This window comes from Diplotaxodon limnothrissa, linkage group LG1 (assembly GCF_057381915.1).
Source record: "Diplotaxodon limnothrissa isolate DT_005_m linkage group LG1, D_limnothrissa_male_GT1.1, whole genome shotgun sequence".
Lineage (NCBI taxonomy): Eukaryota > Metazoa > Chordata > Actinopteri > Cichliformes > Cichlidae > Diplotaxodon > Diplotaxodon limnothrissa.
In genome coordinates, this window is record NC_140596.1 from 31,360,157 (window position 1) to 31,383,367 (window position 23,211).

A 23,211-nucleotide genomic window follows, 5' to 3' on the forward strand; every position below is an offset into this window, starting at 1 on the left:
TAGAAAAGTAGGCTACACTTTATATTTTGTCCCTTTGACATTGTGGCTAGTGAGGATTTAAGTAGCTTTTCAAAGCCCTTGGCACATGAGTGTGTGTAGCCTGACAAGAGGTTTTCGTGTCTCTAGAGCATGAATTATAAAAATAATTGTAAGAAATGGAGATGTGGTGTCAGCGCAGGCATAAAATGATAAGACTATACACATCGGCTCCATTTTGTCCATAATTAGGCATAAAGAACATTTAATTGTAGTCCCTGCAGAATCAGTTATATTATTTATTTAAGTAAGTTCTTGACTCTTCTTTCTAATAATGCCAACAAATTTAAACTGGAATTAAAGATTTCATTAGTAATCTGCTGGAAGCTCATTTTTAAATTCGGTGATTCATTTCTTGACCCATTAAAAGTTGTTTAAATGTTAAAAATCTTTATATGAAAGCAAAACATAGCATTTTCTCCTTTGCAAAAAACAAAAGAGAAAAACAGGTTTGCATATTTTCCACAGTTTTTCTTTCTCACATGAAAGTATACAACGAGAAATAGTACACTTAAGTCATAGTCGGAGGTAAAAGACTAAATATTTAGCAGCTTTTTTAAAAAAAAATACATCAGTGATTGCTTTGCTTACAAGTTATTTCAAATTGTCCAAAAAACATTATTTTAAGTTATACATACATCAGATATAATAAGATTTTTTAAAGTTGGGGGGAAAAACTCCCAAAAACCAAATTCTTTGGTTTGTTTGAGATCGTGGTAGCACTTGGCACCGTATTTTCACGTCAGTTTAAATAGTGTAGGTTAGATAAACTCCCAGTCTTCTCTCAGCTTCAGTCTGGGGCTTTAAGAGAAACATGGAGCCTTTTAGACACATAATTGTGTTATCCTTAAATTAACACTGTCTGTTAATGTTGCAGACGGGCAGGACTTGATAACATTTGCTGCCCTGCTCCAACATTAGTGATGATTATACCGACAGCTAATGTGGCTACTGGGGTAATTGCTAAAAGTTAAATGGCTAATGTTAATGTGAGTGCCGGCCAGGTTAACACTGATGAAAACTCTTCAATACTTCATTGTTGTTGAGACAGGAGCTTTACTGACCTCTGAAATTCCTCCTCCAGTGCTGCCAGTGTTATGAACATTAACTACTTAATTTATTAGTGAGGCAAGGTGCGTGGCTCTCTGTCTGCAGCAGTGTCATGTGAAGTTGTGTGTCAGCTGGAAGAGGCGACGACAGCACTGTTTGTATCGATGTTGATGTGAATGAGTATCTAATCCAATCGATTAGTGTTCAAGCTTCACTTTTTCTTTCACACTATTCGAAAAAACTAACTTTAACATTTAACCAGTGAGTCATCAAAACATAAACTGGGGTTGATCTAATCAGTAATTCAACAAATTGTTTCCCTTTTTTGCTAAAACGAAAAATCTCAAAGAAACATCTGAATCCATTCACTGTATCAGTCTGGCCTGCTTTCACTGTTAGCATTTAGGTGTTTTTTAGCAGCTCTTTTAATATGAAAATTGTCCTTCCTAATTTGCTGAGACTTGACAGCTGTTTAAACAACGCGCGGTGACAGGGCTTTCAGAGTGTTTGGATATAGCTGCCTGTGTTGGTGTTCTGGTGACAACGCATTGCTCTAACAAGAGAATTTGATAGAAGCTAATGTGAAAAGAATAAAACATCTTCTGGATGACTGCCCTCATTTTCACTCTTGTAAATGCTCTCTCAACAGTGGCAAGCCTGATTTCCATTTTGAGCTGGCAATAGGTGCTTTCACCAGCTGTGGGAGAAGATTGGTGGTTTTCCTTCTTAACTGTATTTCTAATTACAAAAGTCATGTTTAAAAATGAACAGCAATGTCCTTCTTGGCTTTGAAGTAAAATTATTCGACACACATCACAGCTCGTTTTGAACCAGTTGAAATGTGATGTTAGTGTCTTCTGAACAGCACAAACGGTAAGAGGAATTTCTGCTCTCGTCAATTAGTGAGTCATAATTTTGAAGTGCTGTCATTTTTCCAAATCGCTATTACACTTTGTTTTACTTTCTTAAAGCGACAGACCACTCATTACCTGTCCTTATCTGGTGTAGCGGACATGACTATGAAGCTGCAATACAATAATAATAATATGTCATATTGGGGCATTTGCAGGTAATGACCAGCAGTGTTTTTATCTATTCAGTACTTCATTACACTTTGATACTCCTGTTATTTAAGTTTGGAAATTGTGATCACTGTCTTCAATTTAAATATGATATATATATATATATATATATATATATATATATATATATATATATATAATATAGTCTGTATTACAATATGACTTCTTTGACTTTATTAGTACAGAAATGCATTTCTTTTGTATTTCTGTAAGCCTTCACATGTCAACAGCAACCGGGCTTAGCTTTCTACATGTAAAGGCTTAATCAAAGGTGGAAACATTCACAACCTATAAAAGGTGTTTGTAACTTTAAGAAACTGATTTGGTTTTTAATTCAGCTATAACAAAAATGGGTGGTCCAATATGGCTTCTAAATTCTTCGTTAGGTCTAATATGACCTTTATAGATTACAGTGTATAGTGATACAGTGGAAATGGAAATAAACAACAGAGAATAATTATCTTCACATAATACATCTCATATAGCTCATGGTGTACCGTATTTTTCAGACTATAAGGCACATTTAAAATCCTTTAATTTTCTCAGAAATCGACAGTGTGCCTCATTTATGAATTCTGGTTGTGCTTACTGACCTCGAACCGATTTTATGTGGGACACAGCGCTCACAAATTTGTCAAAAAATGTTTTAGTACGACTTCGGTAAGCTATGAAGCTGCACCGCTTGATGGATTGTCAGAGCATTACAGCTACCGTAGTCAGGAGCCTCGTGGAGTAATCTGAGTCCTAAACTCCGTCCGCTTCAGGTCCCAAAGTCAAACGAACACTGCGGCATCACTGAGAGTTAAAAACTGTCTAAATTCTTTCATCTTTAATACAATTATCAGTGTTGCTGCTTTACCAGGTGTAACAATTAAGTTTAACATCCAGGCATCCATGAAAACAGAATTTATTACATTTAACAGAGTTAGAAGTTAGCGGGTAGTTAGCTCGCTAGTTTCCACCTAAACATGATATAGCATGTTCTGACTGAGAGACTTCTGAAAAAATTCAAACGTACAGCTCTGCTATCACTTCCAACATAAATGAAGACAGAAAACTAAACAGCAGTGACTTTTGTAGGGTTACTGAAGTTGGACTAGCTGGTATATAATGATGTGCTACGTAATCGCTAGCTATACAGCTATGTTAGCATAGCAGACCCATTCATAGACAGCGCGCCTTATAATCTGGTACGCCTTATGGTCCGAAAAATAAGGTATTCTTTAATTTAACCAGTTGAACCAGTCTGTCAATTTAAATATATAATGAGTAGCTTCGATAAAATTCTAACTGTGGCTCTTTCTTGTAAAGCACAAAGCCAAAATGGTAAAGTTGGTTCAAGTGAGTAAATTTGAAACTCTAATTTGTTTAAGCTGCATCTCAGGGTCTTTAATTTTCTCTGGGATTTTAGTCGAAGATTAAAGAAGACATTAATGCTTAGACACAGTTCTGTGGGGGAATGCTAAATAGATACATAAAACACAGTGAGCCCCTGTCAGTGATCTTACAATTTATTTATACTTCAAACAAGAAGTGACACAGTCTGCAGAATTCATTTTATTTTCTTCTGCGGAACTCATGTTGTCTCCAGCTGACTTTCCTTTGTTTCCTCTTGCGAATGAGAATCAGAACCCTGTGGCCCTGACAATATTATCTACTTGAAAGGAACACATAATAAAACCATATGCTTTATTTTACACCACATAAAACCTCAATAAAGCTCACTCCAAAAGGCAAAACGAAGTGATTAAAAAATCGAAATGGAATTGGTCGAAATTTTTTCCAAAGCTTTCGTTACCAAATTCAGAGCTGTGTTTGCAGACTCCTTTGTCTGTTGGTGATTAAAGGAAATAAGTTATTGTGAAGTAATTCTCAATAACAAACAGCTCTGCAGCAGGCACAAACTTACACTGCCCACACATGCTAATCTGTGACGGTCTGATGGTGTTTTCTGGAGGAACCTGCTCAATCTTTTGTGGCACATTAGCCAGCCAGCTCTCAGAAAGTAACAAACCTCATTACAGGCTCCCCTGTAATTGTGCTTGAAAAACCGGCATTATTATTTCTTTGAAACCAGCGGCGTTAAACTAACGACGCGTCAGTTAGACAGGTCAGGCGTCAGCAGTGCTGTGGCAAAGTAGGACATGTAATGCACGCCTTCCAGAAGGAACATCCATCTGCTCATTCACTTTTATCAGCAGGATATGAGGTGTGAGCAAATACCAAACAAAACAGTAAAATTCTGGAGAAAGAAAAACACTCCTCTGAATCTCTTCTTGTTCTTAACAATTTGCCATTTGGTGTGAAAGACAGTTGCAAAGTTTGTAAAAGGAAAAATGAACAAGATGAACTTCATTAATGCGTAAGCTGTTACAACATGTTTGGTTGCTCAAAATTCCTTTGCAGTCACTTTTTCTTGTTCTGTTTTGTGACAGTAAAAGGTGAAGAAGAGCTTTTATATCTTTTATCGAAGAAGTGTAAAACATTTTTAGAGGCGTTCGTAAATTGTCATACCAGCACTCCAGATTCATCACCTGAGCTATTTCTTTATTTTGATTTAAGCTACATCCACACAGGGAACAGTTTGCTACTCGTGCATCGCTTTGAAGGTGACTGTCAGCTCCCACTGGACTTTCCAGGCTCCAGTTGCCTAGGTAACCCTGTAACATACCACACTACCTTGTCATATGTCAATCAGTGATATCCTTCGCTGTCATTGGTAGTCACTTCAATCGCTCACCTTGAAGCTGATAACAGATTAGCTTACACGCCCCTAGTGTTCGTTTTATGTTTTTCATGTGTGTTTGCCACTTCACTTACTTTTTGTTTACTTTTGTTTGTGTGGATGCAGCTAAGTGTAAAAAAATGTGTAGTAGTCTCAGGCAGATATAGAAGTTTTCAACTTTGAGAATATATATTTTTTCCACGGCAGTATCGCCTGCAAGGCATCAAATTAAACATTATTTTCATCAAATGTGGAAGAGCAAAAAATTAGTGAATGTTAATTTCCTGAGCTAATTTGGCTCCAAGCAATTCCTGAAACTTTTATCATCTGTCTCCAGAGGTTTGAATAGATGCAGGGAATTTGAAATTCTTTGTCTGACAGGATTTAAGCTCGGCTCTACTGGTTGTCCAGTTTATCAGAAGATTAAGCTACATTTTGGACGTTCTTTATCATTTGTCTTTGCTGTGCGAATGTAGACGAACGGGGAAGGAAAAACAATCACTAGAACCACGATTACATAAAGGATGCGTCTAATGAGAAGCTTGGAACAGGTTGGAACATGTTATAAGATTAGATCAAGATAAGATGAACTTTATTTATCCCCAAAATTGGGAAGTTATTGCGTCACATCAGGCTAACTATTAAACATATCATATTACAAAAAAGCAGACAGCGACTTGGATGAGGAGGAACCAGGTCATATGAATGACACACTAACAAGCAGAATGAGAGAAGATCAATGAGATTTAAAGCACAGGGAACAGCTGATTGGCTCATCAACGGCAAGCAAGAACACAACTAGACCAGAGTGATGATAATAGTTTGATGTAAAGTAAAATTATTAGAAATACATTCACGAAATGTAACTAATTTCTGCCATTAGTAAAACTTTAGGAACAATTCCTTTGTGCTACAACAATATTCATATATCATAATCGCACATTCCCGAGCATTTCTCTTTACTTGCTAACAGTTACATGAACCTTTTTGAGCTAACGGGTCTAAAGCAAGGACAAGAATGTGTTAAAATTAATAAATGTATTCCTAAGATCTAAGCAGACACATTTAGCAGGCTGTTTATGCGCACTGTTTTCTTATAAAGATAGCACTCATTGTATGCTAACGTGCTAAAAAGGTAACTGGCTTTCAGAGCTCCTCAGACTCCTCAGATTGAAGTTACCCTGTGATACATGCGTATCCAGTCATTTGCCCTTTTCCTAATAATTTCCAGGGACAGCTTCTTAAGAGTTTTTTGTGTAAATGTCTTATAAAACGTTGCCTTGCAAAATTTGTACTTGATCTTGTAAATTAGTAAATTATAAAGTCTTTATTAGGGACTATATCAGTGTTGGCGATCTGTATTTAAAAAAAAAGAGGCCTCACTTTTTCCTTGTTGGAGGAGAAAACAGCTGCTATTGAAAAGGCGATGTTTTTGTACTTAATTCAGTGTGACGTTTTTAACTATGATATCACCTTAATTTGAAAAGACGTTAAAGTGAAATGTGAAATATGCAGCATTGATGATGAGTACTCTTTGTCGGACAACCCTGAAAGCTGTGAAAACTGAACCATGGTCTCGTTTTCACACGCGGGATCGCCTCCGTTGTGTAATCAATATGTAGACTGTGTGGCACAATTGTGTCAATGTTACTTCAAGCTCACACTGTTAGACTGATTACTCCCAATGGGCCTCTTTCCCTAAAAGTAATGACACTTTTGTATTGTTCAGTTTTGGGGGTGGGTTAAAACTTGCCATTATTACAGATGTTTGTGTAGACGTCTGCAGAGACTCCACCTCTGTCTCAGTTTAGTTTAGCTCATTTTTGCTGAGTTGTAGTTTGTTTGAAGCAAAATTCTGCTATAAGACATTTTCCAAAGGCCAGGAGAGTCAACAGATGTCTTATCTCCCGATGCAGCCCTTTAACGACGAAGATGTTAGGATTCAGCACTTTCAGTTTTTGTCTGCTTATCTTGAAGTTTGAACTGTTAACCTGTGGGGCCAGACGGATGCCGTTCCAACCGTCTACTTTCAGTTTGTCAGAGGATGTCTTCATCACTCAGTTTGTAACGTTGAGAAACTGACAGTCATGCTCGCTTTCCGCAGAAGCTAGCCAGGTTTGTGTTTGAGTAAAAATGGGAAGAGCTCCAAACTGTTTTTATTTTTTTCCTCCAAATTCCTCACATTGCTGCTTTTGCTACTGTTTATGTTTGCAGGTGAACTGTAACACTTTTTTCAGTGCCGGCAGCGACTGAGTTGTTCTGCTTTCAGAAAAGAAGCAGGAGAAGTGAGACTGAAATTGAAAACAATTTCCGAACAAAACCAGGACTGATGTGCAGCGATATTCAGGTTCCCCCTTCATCTTTTTACTTTAGGTTTCTGTATCAGAGTGACACAGCTGGTAGTACACAGACATCCGTCTTTGTTCTGTCAAATGCAAGAAATTGGAATTTAGACTCACCTTACAATGGCAATCAGTTTTTACCCTGCAGCTTTAAAAATTAATATAAACTTAAGAGCTCTAACATGAGGGAATGCTCAGTATTTATTTTTTTTGCTTGAAATGTTAATGGAGCTGTGTGATTGTGGATGACTAAGACTGGCCACTGGCAAGTTTGAAAATTAACTGGCAACACTCTAAGTCTCCCTGTTTGGGGCCATGTAGGTGCTTAATAAGCAGCTTTTTAGTGCTTATCAATGTGCAGCGTTTCATATGAAAACATATGTTGTACTATCAGTAAGTGTATTTCATCTCTAATCTTATGAATGAACATTTACAGTACTGTGCAAAAGTCTTAAGTCACCATTCATTCCTTTATATTTTGCTTGGAGGACGTACAGCGTATAAGGAAAAGCAAAGTTTGTACATTGATTTTGAAAGTCAGCATTCATTCTCTAACAAAGCCTGAACACACTCCTGATTACTGTGGATCATTGCCACATTGAAAAATGAAGGGGCTGTTTGATAAGATCCCCAAAACCACTGCCTGAAATGCAGACCCGAACCATTACAGAGCCTCCACCATGTTTTACAGATAGCTGTATATACTCACTGTTGTACCTTCAGACATATTGAAGATGATTTAAATCAAATTTGGATTCATCACCCCATAAGTCCCCATTGTCTCTTTTGGCCCAGATCTTGTCTAATTCAGGGTATTTTCTCCCTGTTTCCCTTCTATAAAGCCAACCTGAGGTCCTTTGTGATGATTAGATGGATAAGATGAAGGGCCAGATGTACCTCTCAAGTCTGTCAGGTCTTTCCGCTTTCTTAAGGACATGACTTTCAGAAACTGTTTACTGTTCTGCTATAGATATATATTTTTAGGCCTCCCACTTCTGTTTTTTGCACAGTACTGTATGTCTACTTATAACCAGACTCTATACATGTACATGGTGCTTATGAGTTCCAGACTGGGGTTTTTAAAGACATACAAAATTGTATTACAGCAAGATCGCGAAATTATTTAAACTCTTTATTTATACTTGTTCTTACAATTGAAACTACAGCACAACATTGAAGAAGAAAAGGTAAACGGAGCAGTAACAGAGTCTGAGTTCTGTTTTGTGTGGGATTTTCGAAACACCGATATGAATGAGCTATCATCATGTCCTCACTGCTCTACATTCTCCCACCAACCAGCAGCACCTTTGCTGTCCCTGCCTTGTCAGACACTGGTTCTCTAGCGAGTTGTGACGAACTGTCATGTGCGTGACTAAACCGGCTCAGCAGCCCGCTGTTGGTTGGAGAAATCACTCAGCCATTACGGCCCCTCAGTTTCTGTGAAAACAGCTTCAGGCAGGAGATTTGGACAGACCAAGAGATAGAGAGAGACTGTTTTCACTGCAGTGGGAAGCATGGTTGATGCGTCTCCCTAACCCCTTGCAAACAGCATGCCAACACAAGTCTGAAACAGCACCTTCTCTATCCACTTGTAAATTCACCAGCTCGGCAGCACAGGAAGGGAATGTAAATTAGGTGTGACTAACAGCAAGATGGGAATCCAGGCAGTTTTTCCCCTCCTCTCTTGCTGTTCTCCCCTGGCTACTGAGGGCTTTGTACACATCCACTTTCCTGCAGTGCTGCAGGCTGTCAGCTTGGTTTCACATGCAGAATGACTTGAGCTGGAGGTGCATAAGCTGAGGCCAGATATGGTAAAGAAGATAAAAGGGCAGATCTGCTGAACTGGAGTAGCATGAAAAAGGCTACAGGATTTGTGATTAATTGGGTGCCCTTTTTCTCCTTCTTCAAAAGCCACTGGACCAGCGTCATACTTACTGAGATATGGGAAACACCACTGCCATTTTTGACTTCCCTAAAACATTTGAGCTTTGTTAACCAGCTCAAATCATTTATGTGTGATACAAAACCCAAAAATCAGCCAAAGATGCAGTCAAAGAAAAACAGCCAGGCAATGACGGAATTATAACAACCAGATTGAAAACTATTAAAAAAAATAATGTTCATTGATCACTTTCTGGTGCGTGAGTGCACTTACAGGCTGCACTATTTTGGCCCAAATCATTGAGCAACAAACCATTTCAGTGATCAAGCAAAAATCCCCTCTCAGTGCAGGCAGACGCAAGTTTGCCCCTCGTAGCGATGCTGGTGACTTTTCCTTTTTCATATCTATGTTGTTTGATTGTGATCAAACAACAGTTTCTCGTAAACCCAGTGCAGTTCTTATCTGGCACTGTTTATCCATTTGCTAAACCACGATAATTTAAAGGAAAGACACAGTTTGACATCTTCAAGTTAAAAATTGAAAGAAAAATTAGGACTTTTTTTGTCATGTTAGTCTAGAAGTTTTTAACTCTTTGATAACATAAAGTAATAAAGGAGAATTTTGGACTTTACCCTGGATAACGCATTGGTACCTCGCACATGTTCAAATCACCTTGCGAGGCAGCTGGATTCGATCACATAGATCACAAGAGAGTCCTTCATCCCAAGGCTCTAGCTCTGTGTTTGTGGCTGAAACCCGGTCAGTACAGTCCAGTCAGCTTTCAGTGAGGAACTAGTGGTCAGTCAGTTCAGCCATGTTTTAGGCGCAACAGCAGATAAAAAGGTTCCTCCAACCATCTATTATTGTAACTTGCATTTGGCTGCAAATGACTTTATGTGGGAACATCTTACAAAAATGATATCAATTGGCTAATGATAAACTTCATAGAGTTCAAAGTTACTCAAACTTTTGGATTATTTTTGATTTTCCTGGCTTCCCGCGTCGTCTGGTTTATTTCGTTGACGTCTCGCGTCAGGGTAACATTCAAAAAGAGGGCTGGGACTTTTTATCTTGCATAAAGTGACTTAACAAATGGGTTACTACTAACGAGTTCAGCAACATTTAAGCTCTTCAAATGGTCCTCTAAGAAGCTAGATTTAAAAAAAATCCAGTTTAAAAATTGTATTTTTGTTTTATCCTTTGTGCTGAAAACATACAAAACTGTGACTCAGAAACAAAGATTAATATCCAACCATGATTTCTGTGTACAGTCACAGCCCCGCTCTCCAAGCACTATGCCTGTCATAGACTCTGCACTGGTTATGGTGAGATCCCAGTGGGGAGGAGATACTGTTGAAGGTGTTATATTCAATCACAGCGCTGATGGTTTTCCACTTTCCTTTTCAGCGGTGTCATCGTTTGTAGGCATAAAGTAATTTCCTCTTGTCAAACTGTCTTCATAAGGTGTGTCAACATGTGGTTAATGTGTATATGCATAGCTGTTCTAAGGTTTATTATTCAGGTGCACTGGGATCTGTGTGTAATAAAAAGACACAATAAGAATACCAAAATCAGCCTTTTTTTTTCTATCTTTGAGTGCGTAGGCAGTTACTCTCACAGAAAGAGAAACAGCAACCAGCCAATTATTCTTGCGATTATTATTGCAAGGGAGCGGATGGGCCTGCATGTTATTGATGTCAGGAAGGATGTCAATGGACCTCCATTTCAATCCAATAAATACTCTTTGCACTGCTGCCCCTGGATTTTCAAGGGGGGTTATGCAAGAGTGCTTTCCATCGACGGTGAGCCGCGTTCTCCCATTGCGCGTAATGGGAATAGTATGCACGCAGTCATATTTGTTAATACGTAAGGAAAGTATCCAAGTGCGGTGCGTATCTGTCTTTCTGGCACAGTATGTTTTACAGGGCTGATGATGGAGCTGGCCCTCTGCAGACAATCGGTGCTTATTTTATGGCCTCTTCCCCAGCTGCAGCGTGTGGGCAATAAACCTTTCTCCAGCAATCTCCAAACAGTGCAGCAATCAATGGGAAATTATCTCAGCCAATCGATGGGCCAGGCTTTCTGTTCCTCCCTCTGTCTACCTCTCCTGCTGTCCTCCTGTATGTATCCCCTTTCCCCCGTACACCCACCCTCCCCCCACACTTCTCCTCCTCATCCCTTCTGTCTCATTTTTGCTGTGTCTCTGTTTTTTCCACCCACTCCCTCTCCCCCAGCCCCCACCCCCCCAGCCCCCTCTCACTTGCATTTCCTCTAGCTCTCTCAGCTCTGCTGCGCCTATTTTGAAATGCGACAGCTCAGCAGCTCCATTAACAAAAGTCGCCTTCACACATGGAGCATGTCACATTACCGGACTGACTTTCCTGTTGAATATGAGAGTCGAACTTGTTGTGAAGCCCAGCGTCTGTGCTCCTTGTTGCCGTCCTTGGTTTTCTGTGCCCAGTTGCATAAAACGATGTTATTTTTCCATATTTCGCTTCAGGGTGTATTTTAATAGGTTTACAAAATTGCCACTTCTCAAACTCTCAGACTAAGTACCAAGTGGTTTCCAACAGCTAGTCTAAAAGCAAAGTAAATACCGAAGGGTCAAAGAGTTTTTAGTTTTTTTTAGACTTTATTCTTCAGATTAACTCTTGAAGGTACTGATGAAAAAATAACTTTTTGAAAAGGCTGAACTGAACAAAAGAAACAGCTTTCATTTTCCTGATTTCATAATCACTATATTTATGTAGGACAGCATGGGGGCAAGGTGATTAGCACTGTTGAAGGCCCTGGGTTCAAATCCACCACCACGCTAGGTGTAGAGCTGTTCTCCCTGTGTCTGCGTGGGTTCTCTCCGGGTACCCCGGCTTCATCCCACAGTCCAAAGAGGTGAGGTGAATTGGTGTTCCTAATTGCCCATAGGTGTAAATGGTTGTGTGTCTGTCTTGGTGCATTCCCGAATAAGGTGAAAATTCTGAGTTCCCAGTCGGAAATCTTTTGTGGAACTCAACTTGGAAAGTCGAGTGGGAAATCCGAGTAGACCATCATACCCTGAGTTAGCAATCCAAGATGCTGACACTGAATGTAAACAGTTATCTTTGGATCTGTACTCCCACTGCTGTGTATTTTCGACTGACTTGATAAGTCACTGAACACACTGACCAAGCTTGATCCGTGAATGCGTTTTTTTAAGCACAAAATAGAAGTATATGCTGTGTTGCTAGGGTTACGTGCATGGCCCTACCTTGCCAAGAACCAAAACAAGTCCTGGAAAGCACCAACTCTGGAATGACGTCATCTTGAGTCCCAACATCTGAGTTCCGACTTATCTAGAACGCATCACCTGGGTTAGCCCCGCAACGGACTGGTAACCTAGCCAAGGTGAACCCTTCCTCTCGCCCTGAGGTAGCTGGGATAAATATAAATATATTTGGATATATTTATATTAACACAAGATCAAATGAAGAGCTCTCCTCAGCTCTACAGAGCTTTTCTTTGATATCTTTCCCTAAGAGTTTTGGTTTTCTCTCACCTTCTCTTATCAGAGGTTCTATCACAGCACTCTACTGTGCTCAGAGAAAAGGCTTTTGAAAACAGATTTAAGCTGTTTGGCACATCCATTTTCACACAAACTCTGGAGAATATTGGGAGAATCGCAGCATTACATTTCTAAAAGTAAATTTTCAGCGCTGCTTCAGACTCATTCTTACTGAGAATTCTCCTTTTGGGTGAGCCGAGGCGACTGTGGACACAGCGTGTGCAAGATGAAGCACAAAATACACCCATTCACCACGAACTGTCTAGTTAGGTGAAGTGTTCTCTCGTGAGCACAATTTGACATCGCAGACTGTGAGCTTGGTGGTTAAAGCTGTTTACAGGTCTGAAATTGTCTTTGGTAAGTGGAACATAGCAGAGCATTTATCAGCCAAAGGGCTGGATGGACTCAAAAACAAAGTGAAGATTGAATTGACAGTGACCAGGTGCCTGTATTTGTAGTAAATGCTAATCCTTCTCCGTGTCTGCTGGAGGTGAGGTGTGAATAGGACCTGTTTGCCAACACATTCACCATAACACCTTCAGGAGGTGATATGTCAATGCCGCGTTGTCACCTTGTTGCACTGAACTCAGGTGGCTTAAAGATTCATTAATAGATCCTCCCGAAGTTGAGACCTTAAGACGATCTCTGCAGCTTAAGTGTCACGTAAAGAAGCCCACATTTTCTGAATTAAACTGAGTATTGGAGCTTTTTTGAATAACCTGCCGTCTTCGACCTACTACTGGTTTACTCAGCTGTTCACAAAATAAATTAAAATGCAGCACGCTGGCTGTCCTTAAAATTGCATAACTAGTCATTTTATAAGGAAACCCAATGCTTCCCACAGATTGACCTCTTTGGGGTGCGGTTGGGTGGTTTGTGTTCATCAGGCTTCCAGATATTTGGAGTCAGCCAGCATCGCTCCATCTTTGGTTTTAGATGAATTAACACAGGTTGGAAAACTGTTGTTGTAGGCAAAGAGTTTTAATCAGCTTGAGTAACTCTGCCTCGTCTTTTCTGTTAGTGTGCTACGTGCTCTGCTCCATCCCTCCCCCTCTCATACACAGTGACAGCCATAGACTGAAGTCTTTGGACAGCAGAGGAGAGAAATTAGCATGACTATGCAGTACTGTGAAAAAGGTTTGAGTCACCCCTCGTTCTAAACTTTTTGCTAGGAAAATGGGAAGTAATTGAGGTGCAGTTATTTTTTTGAAATGTGGAAACATGCATGCTAATACAGCATATAACACAAAAACAGAGCTTGTACAAATTTAACAAGCTCGAAATTCAGTATTTGGTGACAGCCTGAGCTCTTTTAAGCTAGCTTTCTTTAAGTAGTGTTCAGGGATATTTCTCCGGGCTTCTTGAAGGACATTTAAAGCTCTTCGTTGGATGTTGGCTGCCTCTTGTTGTGCTCTCTGTCAAGATGATCCCACACTGCTTCAAAAAAGTTGAGGTCCGGGCTCTGGGGAGGCCGATCCAAAAAGACTGATAGTCTTTGTATGATTTTTAATGCTATGGCAGTGTGTTTAGCATCATTGTCATACTGAAAAATGAAGCTTTTGTCAATCATATGCTTTCCATTCTGCATTCATAATTACATAAATTACATAAATTTTGACAAGATCGCCAACACTACTGGCTGAAATGTAGCCTAAACCATGACAGAGCCTCCATCAAGCGTTATTTACTGTTGTTACTGTTGTTCCTCTCTCTGATCTGAATTTAAAAAAATAAAATAAAATTCTTTTGCTTAGTTGTCTGCCATGTAAAGACACAACACTGGTCCAAAGAAGCAATTTGAAAGACTTTCAGAAAGCCTGGAGAACTGTATGTGTTTTTCATTATGACTAACAGGATTTTATGACCTATCACTTTTAGAGGGTGTCAGGGTGGGGGCTTTGTTTTTACGTCAGGTTGCCATTGTCACCGAGACAAAGTAACATGGACAGTCTAGTTAACGAATGCTTCAAGTGCTTGTTTCGATATCATGTTTGTTTCAGTAAAAATATACACAAATGTCACTGTGTCAAATTGCCAGTGGCGATTTTTCCTCGATTTTGATCCCAGCTGTCACTCACACAGCACTAAAAGGAAGTTTTTGTGATTTTGTTTTGTTTTTTTAAAGGCTGAACAAGTCAGAGAAGTTGAAGTGCTAGAGAACCCTTCAGGGAAAATAAAGTCTGCTTACGCTGGCACAACACCGCTCTGACTTCAGCTCTTCGGAGTTCAGCTGCCATCTCGATATTTTATGGTTTAGTCATTGCGCTCTTAACATCTAATATTTATTTTCCTCCTAAAATACATGCTACAATATAACCACTCTTAGACCTCGTCTGCTGGATGGCTCAGAAAAGCCTTTTTAACTTAGGCTGCGTTTCTGTGTGGGTGAATGTATCATTACAGTAATCTTGGATAACCTTTTGGCAGCACTCACCTAACAAAATTCCAGGGGTGTTTCCACACCTAAGCAGCACTCGCTCCTGGCAGAACAGACACACACTGACAGCCATTCAGAGAGGTTTGGAAATGGTGAGCAAACAGCACTTCTCCTTAACACCTTATTTATGCTGCTACTACCCACAGAGTTCAGCCATAACATGACAACATGAAAAGAAAGCATAAGTGACAACCACCGCCCCTGCCTGTCACACTTGTATAATTTTTTCCCCCTGCCTCAGCCACCGGGTGGGGGGAAAGCAGTTAATGTCGTAGTTTGACAAACAGGAGGCTTGTGTGAGGCTGAGAGACGCCGGGTTATTATTTGCTTCGCAGTAAGAGACGGGGTCAACAAGGGGTATGGAAAACCGGCAGAGGTTGTCCTGTGCAGAATAGGGACAGAGCAGTAGACCGCGGGCTGTAATAGAGAAATTCTGAATGTGATGAAAATTCGGAATGCCGCTCTGACAGACAACAAGTTGCACTCACGATAGATTAGGAGGTCAGCTCCGGTCAATGGCTGCGAGAGTTTTTGTTTACGCGCCATAGCTACAGGCATTGGTTTAAATAGCAACTCGATAAAATCCCTCTTCAACATTCTCAGCTGTTTCATCGGTGTAAACAGTCGCAGCAGAGGTTCCCATGAGTTTGGTGAGCAACAAGTTGTAACCGTGGATCTACAACAAAAGCGGCTGCCTGTGTATGGTTTTACAAATAGAAGAGCATTAATCAGCAAGTTTGTGCAGGTGCTGCTTCAACTACCAAATCCAAAAGATTACCAAGAAATCCTTCACTGATGCATTCTTGGCAGATTGGAAGACATGCAAAGACATAAATTTGTAATATTTATTTGTTACTACTGACTTTTCATATTTCCTGATTTCCATTGACTTCCTGCTATTCTGTTTGCTACTGATATAAATTCTGTCTTTCTGCTGGAGATAAGACTGTTTGTGCAGATGGACTTAAGCCAAGCTGGGTGTTAGAGGTGTCGCACAAGGATCAATATTAGCCTCCTTACTTTTTACTGCACACATAAATAACTTTTATTTTTCTGCACACTGCAGTATCCAGTTTGTATGCCGACTGTTATGGCAGTGAGGATACAGGAGTTGTAGAACAAAATCAACTAAACCAAGCTAGTGCTGCAGGATCAGCTCAACTAATTGCATAACAACAACATGATAATGAAAATTTCCATTAAATTGTCAGATGATGTGGTTCTCCAGGCTCATCCCGTTATTTTCCTCTAAGCTCCTCTTGGGCTATCTTAGGCCTGACTTAGCTGTTGTAGAGCCTACGATGCAGCCTTGCTAATTGGCCGCTCCTAGTTGTGGTCTTTTTCTTTCTGGTTCTTACTGTCTCTCTAAAAATGCAAAACCTGTGAAGGCGTAAATGCACAGAAGGAAATGACACTGCTGAACAGGTGAACCACAGTAGTTTTGCTGGCAGTGTCGACCTGACATGTAGTTACTCGGGATTTGCACGTCAGGTTACTACCCGAAGAAGTCTGAATTAGTCATCAGATGAAAAGATCTTGTGCCAGAGTTGGCCAGGCTTTTTTTTAATGTAATTTAGCAAAGTCTAATCAGTCCTACCTGTCCTTGAGAGCTGTGCATATTGAGGTGAACCCTCAGTATTTACATCCTGACGCCTCGTCATGATTGTACACCAGGGCAATGATACGAATCGCTTCTTCTCTTTCTGACGTGTGATGTGAAGGAGGTTTTCTTAACTGAGGAACCAGTAATATGACCATGCACACCAGTGGTTTTGCGCTCTAGTGAGCCTCAACTTTTCACTTTACATTCGAAAGATCCCCACTTTGAGACCAGGAGGAGACACAAACAAGCTAGTGTGATCAAGACCATATAAATGTTAGGGTTGCATCAGGAAAGACATCCAGTGCTTAAAAAAAAAAAAAATCTCTGTTATACATCCAGATGCTCATCCACTATGGCGACCGCTTGGAAAATAATGGAGCAGAGCTGAAAGTACCTTCTTCTGTTCACCTGATCGTTTGGAAACTCCAGAAGTTTTCTGCTTGTTTTTTAATTGTTTTTTGTTTTTTAGCGTTGTGACGATTTCTGTCAAGAGGGCCGATCTTGATCTTTAACCTACACAGGGTTTAACTGTCCAATGAGCCTTTACAAAGTGGCTTTAATTCTAAACAGTTATTACAATGTTTATATTAAACCAATTGAATTAAAGCGTGACTGGTTCATTTTAAATGCACTGTGGTTGTGAAAGAGAGGATTATAGGAAACTCCTTTACATTTCAGGTAGTGTTAGATCCATACACGTACTCCTTTTTATCAGCTTTGTGTGTTTAGCCATCGTTGCTGTTGAATTATACTGAATCCAAATCAGGGCTGTATATGTATATTAAAAGGCTGTGGGCTAATCTCTCTTTGTCAGTGAATAAAAGGTCTCCCTGGTCTTTTTTCCTCATCATCTCACTGTCTCCGTCTCTCTCTCGGCTTGTCTTTGTGCATCTACCCGAGTCCGCCTGTAATCAGCAGGCCTTGAGCTCTCAGAAAGGTCACCCTGTCCCTTTGATGGTGTTTTGATTCATCCCTTCCTCTTTTCTCCACTCCCACCCTTCCCTTTCACCCCCATTTTTTTCTCACAGGGAAACTGGAGAGCCACTACCACCAGGGTGCCAAGAAGGGACTGGTCCCATCAGCTGCAGATTGACTGTAAAGGAGAAGCTGAAGAGGACAAAAAAACCAACTTCTTTCCCCCCACCGCTATTTTTGCCAGGAGTTTCCAGAGCTGACATATTATTAGTATCAGTTTGGTCTTTGTTTTGAATTCCTGGTATTTGTATTTAATTAATCAATCCTGGTTAATTGTATAGAATACAAAATTGTACGATTACAACTTTTGTGAATGCATAAATAATTTTCTTTCTTGTTTTAATTAAAGAACGCGTTTGGCAAAATGGAAAAAGACTCTTTTGAAATGTTTCAATGATGCCATTTTCTCAGGGTGCAAGAGATCATTTTCTTTTTTTAATGTTTTTATTAACCTGTCTGGTTAAATGAGGTGACAGGGGAAAAATGAGTTCAGCTTTATTTTTAGTTGAGAGCATAATAACCACAGGAGAAATGCGGTTCATCTCTTCTCAACAGAAGCAAGCCTGTCATTACCCTTCTCACACCTAAAGCCTCATCTAGACCAACAATAGCAGTGTTAAAAAAAACACACATACACAGAGCCCTCTCATTAATTTCAATGAAGCCGTTTCATTGGCACAGCAGGAGGAAAGGCAGAAAAATTGATCATGTTCCTGCAGCGTGATCTAACATCACCCAGCAACACACTGATTAGACTAATCAAATATACAGCTGGTCCACGCGCTGTAAACTTGAGCATTGTGTCAGTTACTTTGTTTCCCCCGCAGTCTTTAAATGCACAGAGAGAGTTATTGCTGCCGCGATAACCTTTCAGAGTCCCTCCTCAACCCTAAACCGCCGTCTGATAAGCCCTCAGACTCGGCAACTCATTCAGCTGCTCGGATGGTATTTCGTCTCCTCTGCCGTACCTGCAGCAACATGCCCGCATGGAGGAAAACCCTTGGAAGCAGGGGTATTTTCAGTCATAACACCACAGATTAGCTGGCCTGTGTCTGTGCTCCCAGCTCACCACACAACTTTAAACTAGTTTTTAAAGATTTTTCCCCAAAGTCAACACCTTTTTTTTTTTCCTTTTCAGTTGATTGAACGATAAAGGTAAGAATTTCTCGTGGATCTGGTCCGTCGCACATCTTCTCTTGCTTTAAAAAAGAAAAACACCAAATCTCCAGCGAGCCTTCCAGACCTGCATGCTCAGACAACTACCACTGAAATCATTTGTTGAGTTTATATTCAGGCACACATAAAGTCTTTGACACCTCTGTTATTAAGTGCTGCTGTGACAGGCTCTGATTGATATTTCTGACATGCACATTTCTACCTGCTCTTGAGCTGCTGCGTGTTTACTTCCTTGCAAATGTGTTGAGTGGCTCTTTGACTAAGCTGTTTCTTGCCCTGGGGCGTATTTCACCGTGAAAAGCATAGCATGAATCACCAACACACACACACACCCATCCCGAGTTGTTATGTTTTCGCCTGTGCCTGGCATTGTAATTCTCCGTTGATTAGCTTAGATTTACTCTTGTTTGAGTTGCAGATTAGCTACAACTCTCTGCTCCACTTCATTCAGAACGAGGAGGCATAATTGCACCAACCCTCCCAGTAATCTCCCACCCGGAGAATGTAAGAGGCCTCTTTTGTAAAGTTTCTCAATAGGTGTTTTTTCAAGAGAGGTTGCTTAAGAATTTACTATATTCATCCTGCAGTGAATCAACGATGACAGCTACTTGCCCTGTGGGTGGCCTTTTCTTCTGTCTTCGGGATCGGGGACATTTCTTCGGATGAGAACAGACATCCAAGTTCACATAAACAAGGGCTCTGTGCTGCTACGCTGCACAATTAAGCGCATGCAGTTTTTACTAAGCCTCTTTAGATAAACACCATGAGATCATATGCTGTTGGTTTTTCGTGCACAAAAGATGATGCGATGTGTGGAGGAAATGCTCGAGGTGATCCATTTTATATAGTAAACCTGACACGAAGTCGGAGCCACGGTGAACTGCAACAGATGAAAGTGCTGGCAGCAAATCATCCGGATTTTAAAGTGTCTGTAAAGTGTTTTTTCTCAAAGCATTTCTAAACATGCTAGTTTTCTCTAGAAAGCGTGACTTATTTCTATTTCCACACAATCACAAAACTATTTTAGTGAGTGGGGGTGGGGGGTGGGGGGGGGGGGGTGTCAAGAACTGGAGAAAAGTATCATCAAGAAATTCAAAGAACAGACAAAACCAGACAGAAGCAAAAAGTTTCAAAGATCCTTGATAAAAAAAAAAAACTAATGATACCCCAGAACCCTGAACGGGACTGAACTGTGAGGTTGCATACCAAGAAAAACTTCTACAGAAGAGACCCCCTCAAGCAACTTGAACATAATTCAAAATACAAGTATGCTGAGGACAACCTGGAGAAAGATTTTGCGTACTGGAAGCTCATCCTTTGGTCAGATGAGACGACACTAGAGCTGTTTTGCCACAGAGAGGCTGTTTGTGTTTGAAATAAAAAGGGAGCGGTGAACAATGCAAAGAGCATCATCGAAGCGAAACGTGGTGGGGGTGTTATGATGTGGGAGTGTTTCAGTGCATCGGGAACTGGGAATCTCGTCAAGGTGGAAGGAATCATGAATAAAGAAGGATATGTGAGATTCTGAAAGAAAACCACAAGTTTCAGCAACAAAACTGTCTGTGTTGTCGCTTTGTCTTCCAACACGACACTGACCCCCAACATGTGTCACTCCTGGTCAAGAGCTACCACCAGAAAACCAAAGTGAATGTTATTGACCGGACTGTCAAAGACACAGGTTCATACCAGACCACTGAATTTGGAGGAGATTGAGAGATTCGCCAAATAAGAACGGGCTGGGATTGCACAGGAGATGTGTGTCTGACTTTTGTCACACATGCGTATCCTTGTGGTTGTTTCCTAGCTAAGAGGATACACAAATGACTGTTAGCATCAGGGGAGTTAATCATTTTGTCTCTGGTAGTTTTTGTGAAATTATTTTGTTTTCAAAGTAACATAATGTCAGTGATTCAGCTTCTTCATCACACACCAACCACCCTGCTGTTAATTCTGCTGGTGAACAAGGGAGAGGAACTAATCAGAGTAGATGAAGCAATATAACAAGCATGGCATCATCCAATTTTGAGCACCACCTGTTTCAGAAGCAGGAACTCCAAGTACAATTCCTGCCACCCTCCAACTTTGATCCGTTTAGCTGAAGTTATAAATTAAATTAGACATAAATAGGATAACCTGTTTATTTGTCATTAGGGCTGAAATGATGCCCAACTGAATTTTCTAAATGAAAAGAAATGTAATTGACTCCTTTCCAACAGCATGCCCTCCTCACCGTCGAGCCAAGTTTCCAGTTGTAGAAGCAGCAGGACCTTTGTGTGCTTGCTGAGAGACTGATTGGTCTGAGGGCACAGGGTCCCATCCTCCACCGCCACCCCCATCCCCACAGGCCTGGAAGAGGAATTAGTGCTTCGCAGCACTTCAGAAGAGGTGGTGGCAGGCTGGGGAACAATACAAACCCGGTAACAGCTTATGGCTCATCCATCTCATAATCTGTCATGGATCGCTGCCTGTCAAGCCATGGTGGTTGTACAAAAGGAAATTTTGAGGAATGAGTGGGTCAAAATTTGCTCATTTAAGACAGCTTGACCGCAAAATCTGACGCAATGGTCGCTCGTTACTTCAAAAACATCCTGGGATTTAAGACGGTGTTTTCATCTCAAGCCATCAGGACTTTCAAATGGTTTGTGTGTGACTTGAGAAGCCAGATGCCACTTGAAGATAGATCTGTAAGCTTAATTTAGCACATTTGATGGTAGGGGAATTATGTTTGGAGGGAGTTTAGCTAGGTGTTTCCAGCTCCACTAAGCCAACTCAGCTGTAGCATCGTATTTACTGTGCAGCCACTGAACTTCTCATTTAACTCTTGGCATTTCCCAAACTGCTGCACTATTAATTTCTATAGCTCATACCCACTTGTTCACAGTCCTCACAGCTTTTTTTGTTGTTGCATGAAATCCCATTCCTTCATCACAACTGATGTTGATGCATAAACTAAAAGAGCACAATTGCTATCTTTTCCATTCAGTGTAGAATCTACATAGTCCACAGATCTAAGGTTGGGCCCCATTGGAGGAGGGAAGGCGCATGAGTCTTTTGAAAGCTTATATTCCCTCAAGGGCAGTGAGAAATACACACAGTGGGAGCGATAAGAAGTGGATCTCTTTATGTGACCACAGCTCAAGAAGAGCTATGACCTGCTTGCACCTTAAAAGATGGGCCACCGTAAATGTTCATATCAGATCTATAAATTACCTTCTCCACAAATAATCCTGATCGGAGAAATAAATAAATAAAAGAAACTATCTCAGATTCCGAAAGCCTGCTGACCTGACTTCCAGGATTCACAAAGGGAGTGCAGTTGCATCAGTTCAATTAAAAATGGATTTCCCATCACAAACGGCTTTCAATTGCTGGCCATTTCTAAAGATCCACTGATAAGAAGTCAATTTAATCCCTGACCTTTGACCTTGCTGTGCTCCTGAATGAGATGGTATCTGTAGTGACACAAATGGAGTAGGTGATACTTAAAATTATGGCCATGTTGATTTTTCTCAAAGTCAATCCGACAGAAGCGCCGAGGGAAATTGCTCCAAAACTCCAAACTAAACAGACTCTGGGGTCTTTAAATCAGAATAAAATGCCCACCTACAGAATCCCCCACCAAGAAGTCTTCACAGCTTTCGGGTCTTATTAATTCACATAATGCCACACTGTAGACATTACTGTAGACCGTCTGTCTTCATGGCCTCCTCTGTCAGGAGGATTACCGTAAATCTCTGAACATAGTGATTTGTAAAGCCTTAGACTCTTGAATATGTAAAATAGTCCCTTCCAGGCTTCTGTTTTCTCAGGAGCAAGCACTGTAACAGATACATAACATGATTACTCTGGATTAACTATTTGCATATTGCTATATGATAGACAATAAATACAAACACTTTTTTTGCCAACAGCTTGTTTGTATAAAGAGTTGCAGATGTGTGAGAAAACTGCTGCCATTTGAGGACACGAAAGATTAAAACTTTTAGGAAGGGGGGAAAAAAAATCGACTGTCTTCTAATCACCAAACTGACAATAAAGCTTTTGTTCTCAGTCTCTTACATGCAAAGATGTCTTTTGCAAATGCCTCATGACTGTGGTATGATTTCTGTTTGACTAATTGGGTCAAACCCCAAGTTTGTCCCAAATTAGATGCTTCATACAAATTTAGAACATGCAGTAAAAGATGTCATTGCTTTCATGCTTGATCTCATTTTGCTTGTCAGAGGAGGGGTGCGTTGCTATGAGCGCAATCTAGACAAAAGAGTACATCTTTAACAGTCTGAACCCCCACCCCACAGTTTCCTTTGATTGAGCCTTTTTATGCATTATTTAGGTCACGTATTTGACCTGAGATTAGTCTAGGAA

The 23,211-nt window shown here is 40.5% G+C and overlaps 1 protein-coding gene across 1 annotated transcript in view; it reads left to right on the plus strand.

The window, feature by feature from the left end:
* Positions 1-17,851, plus strand: part of trip4 (thyroid hormone receptor interactor 4) — an 86,462-nt gene extending 68,611 nt beyond the window's left edge. The window contains exon 13 of the mRNA XM_085349833.1: positions 17,724-17,851. Coding sequence (XP_085205959.1) covers positions 17,724-17,788 — 65 coding nt within the window. The 3' untranslated portion in view covers positions 17,789-17,851. The remainder of the gene's footprint in view (positions 1-17,723) is intronic.
* Positions 17,852-23,211: the final 5,360 nt, after the last annotated feature.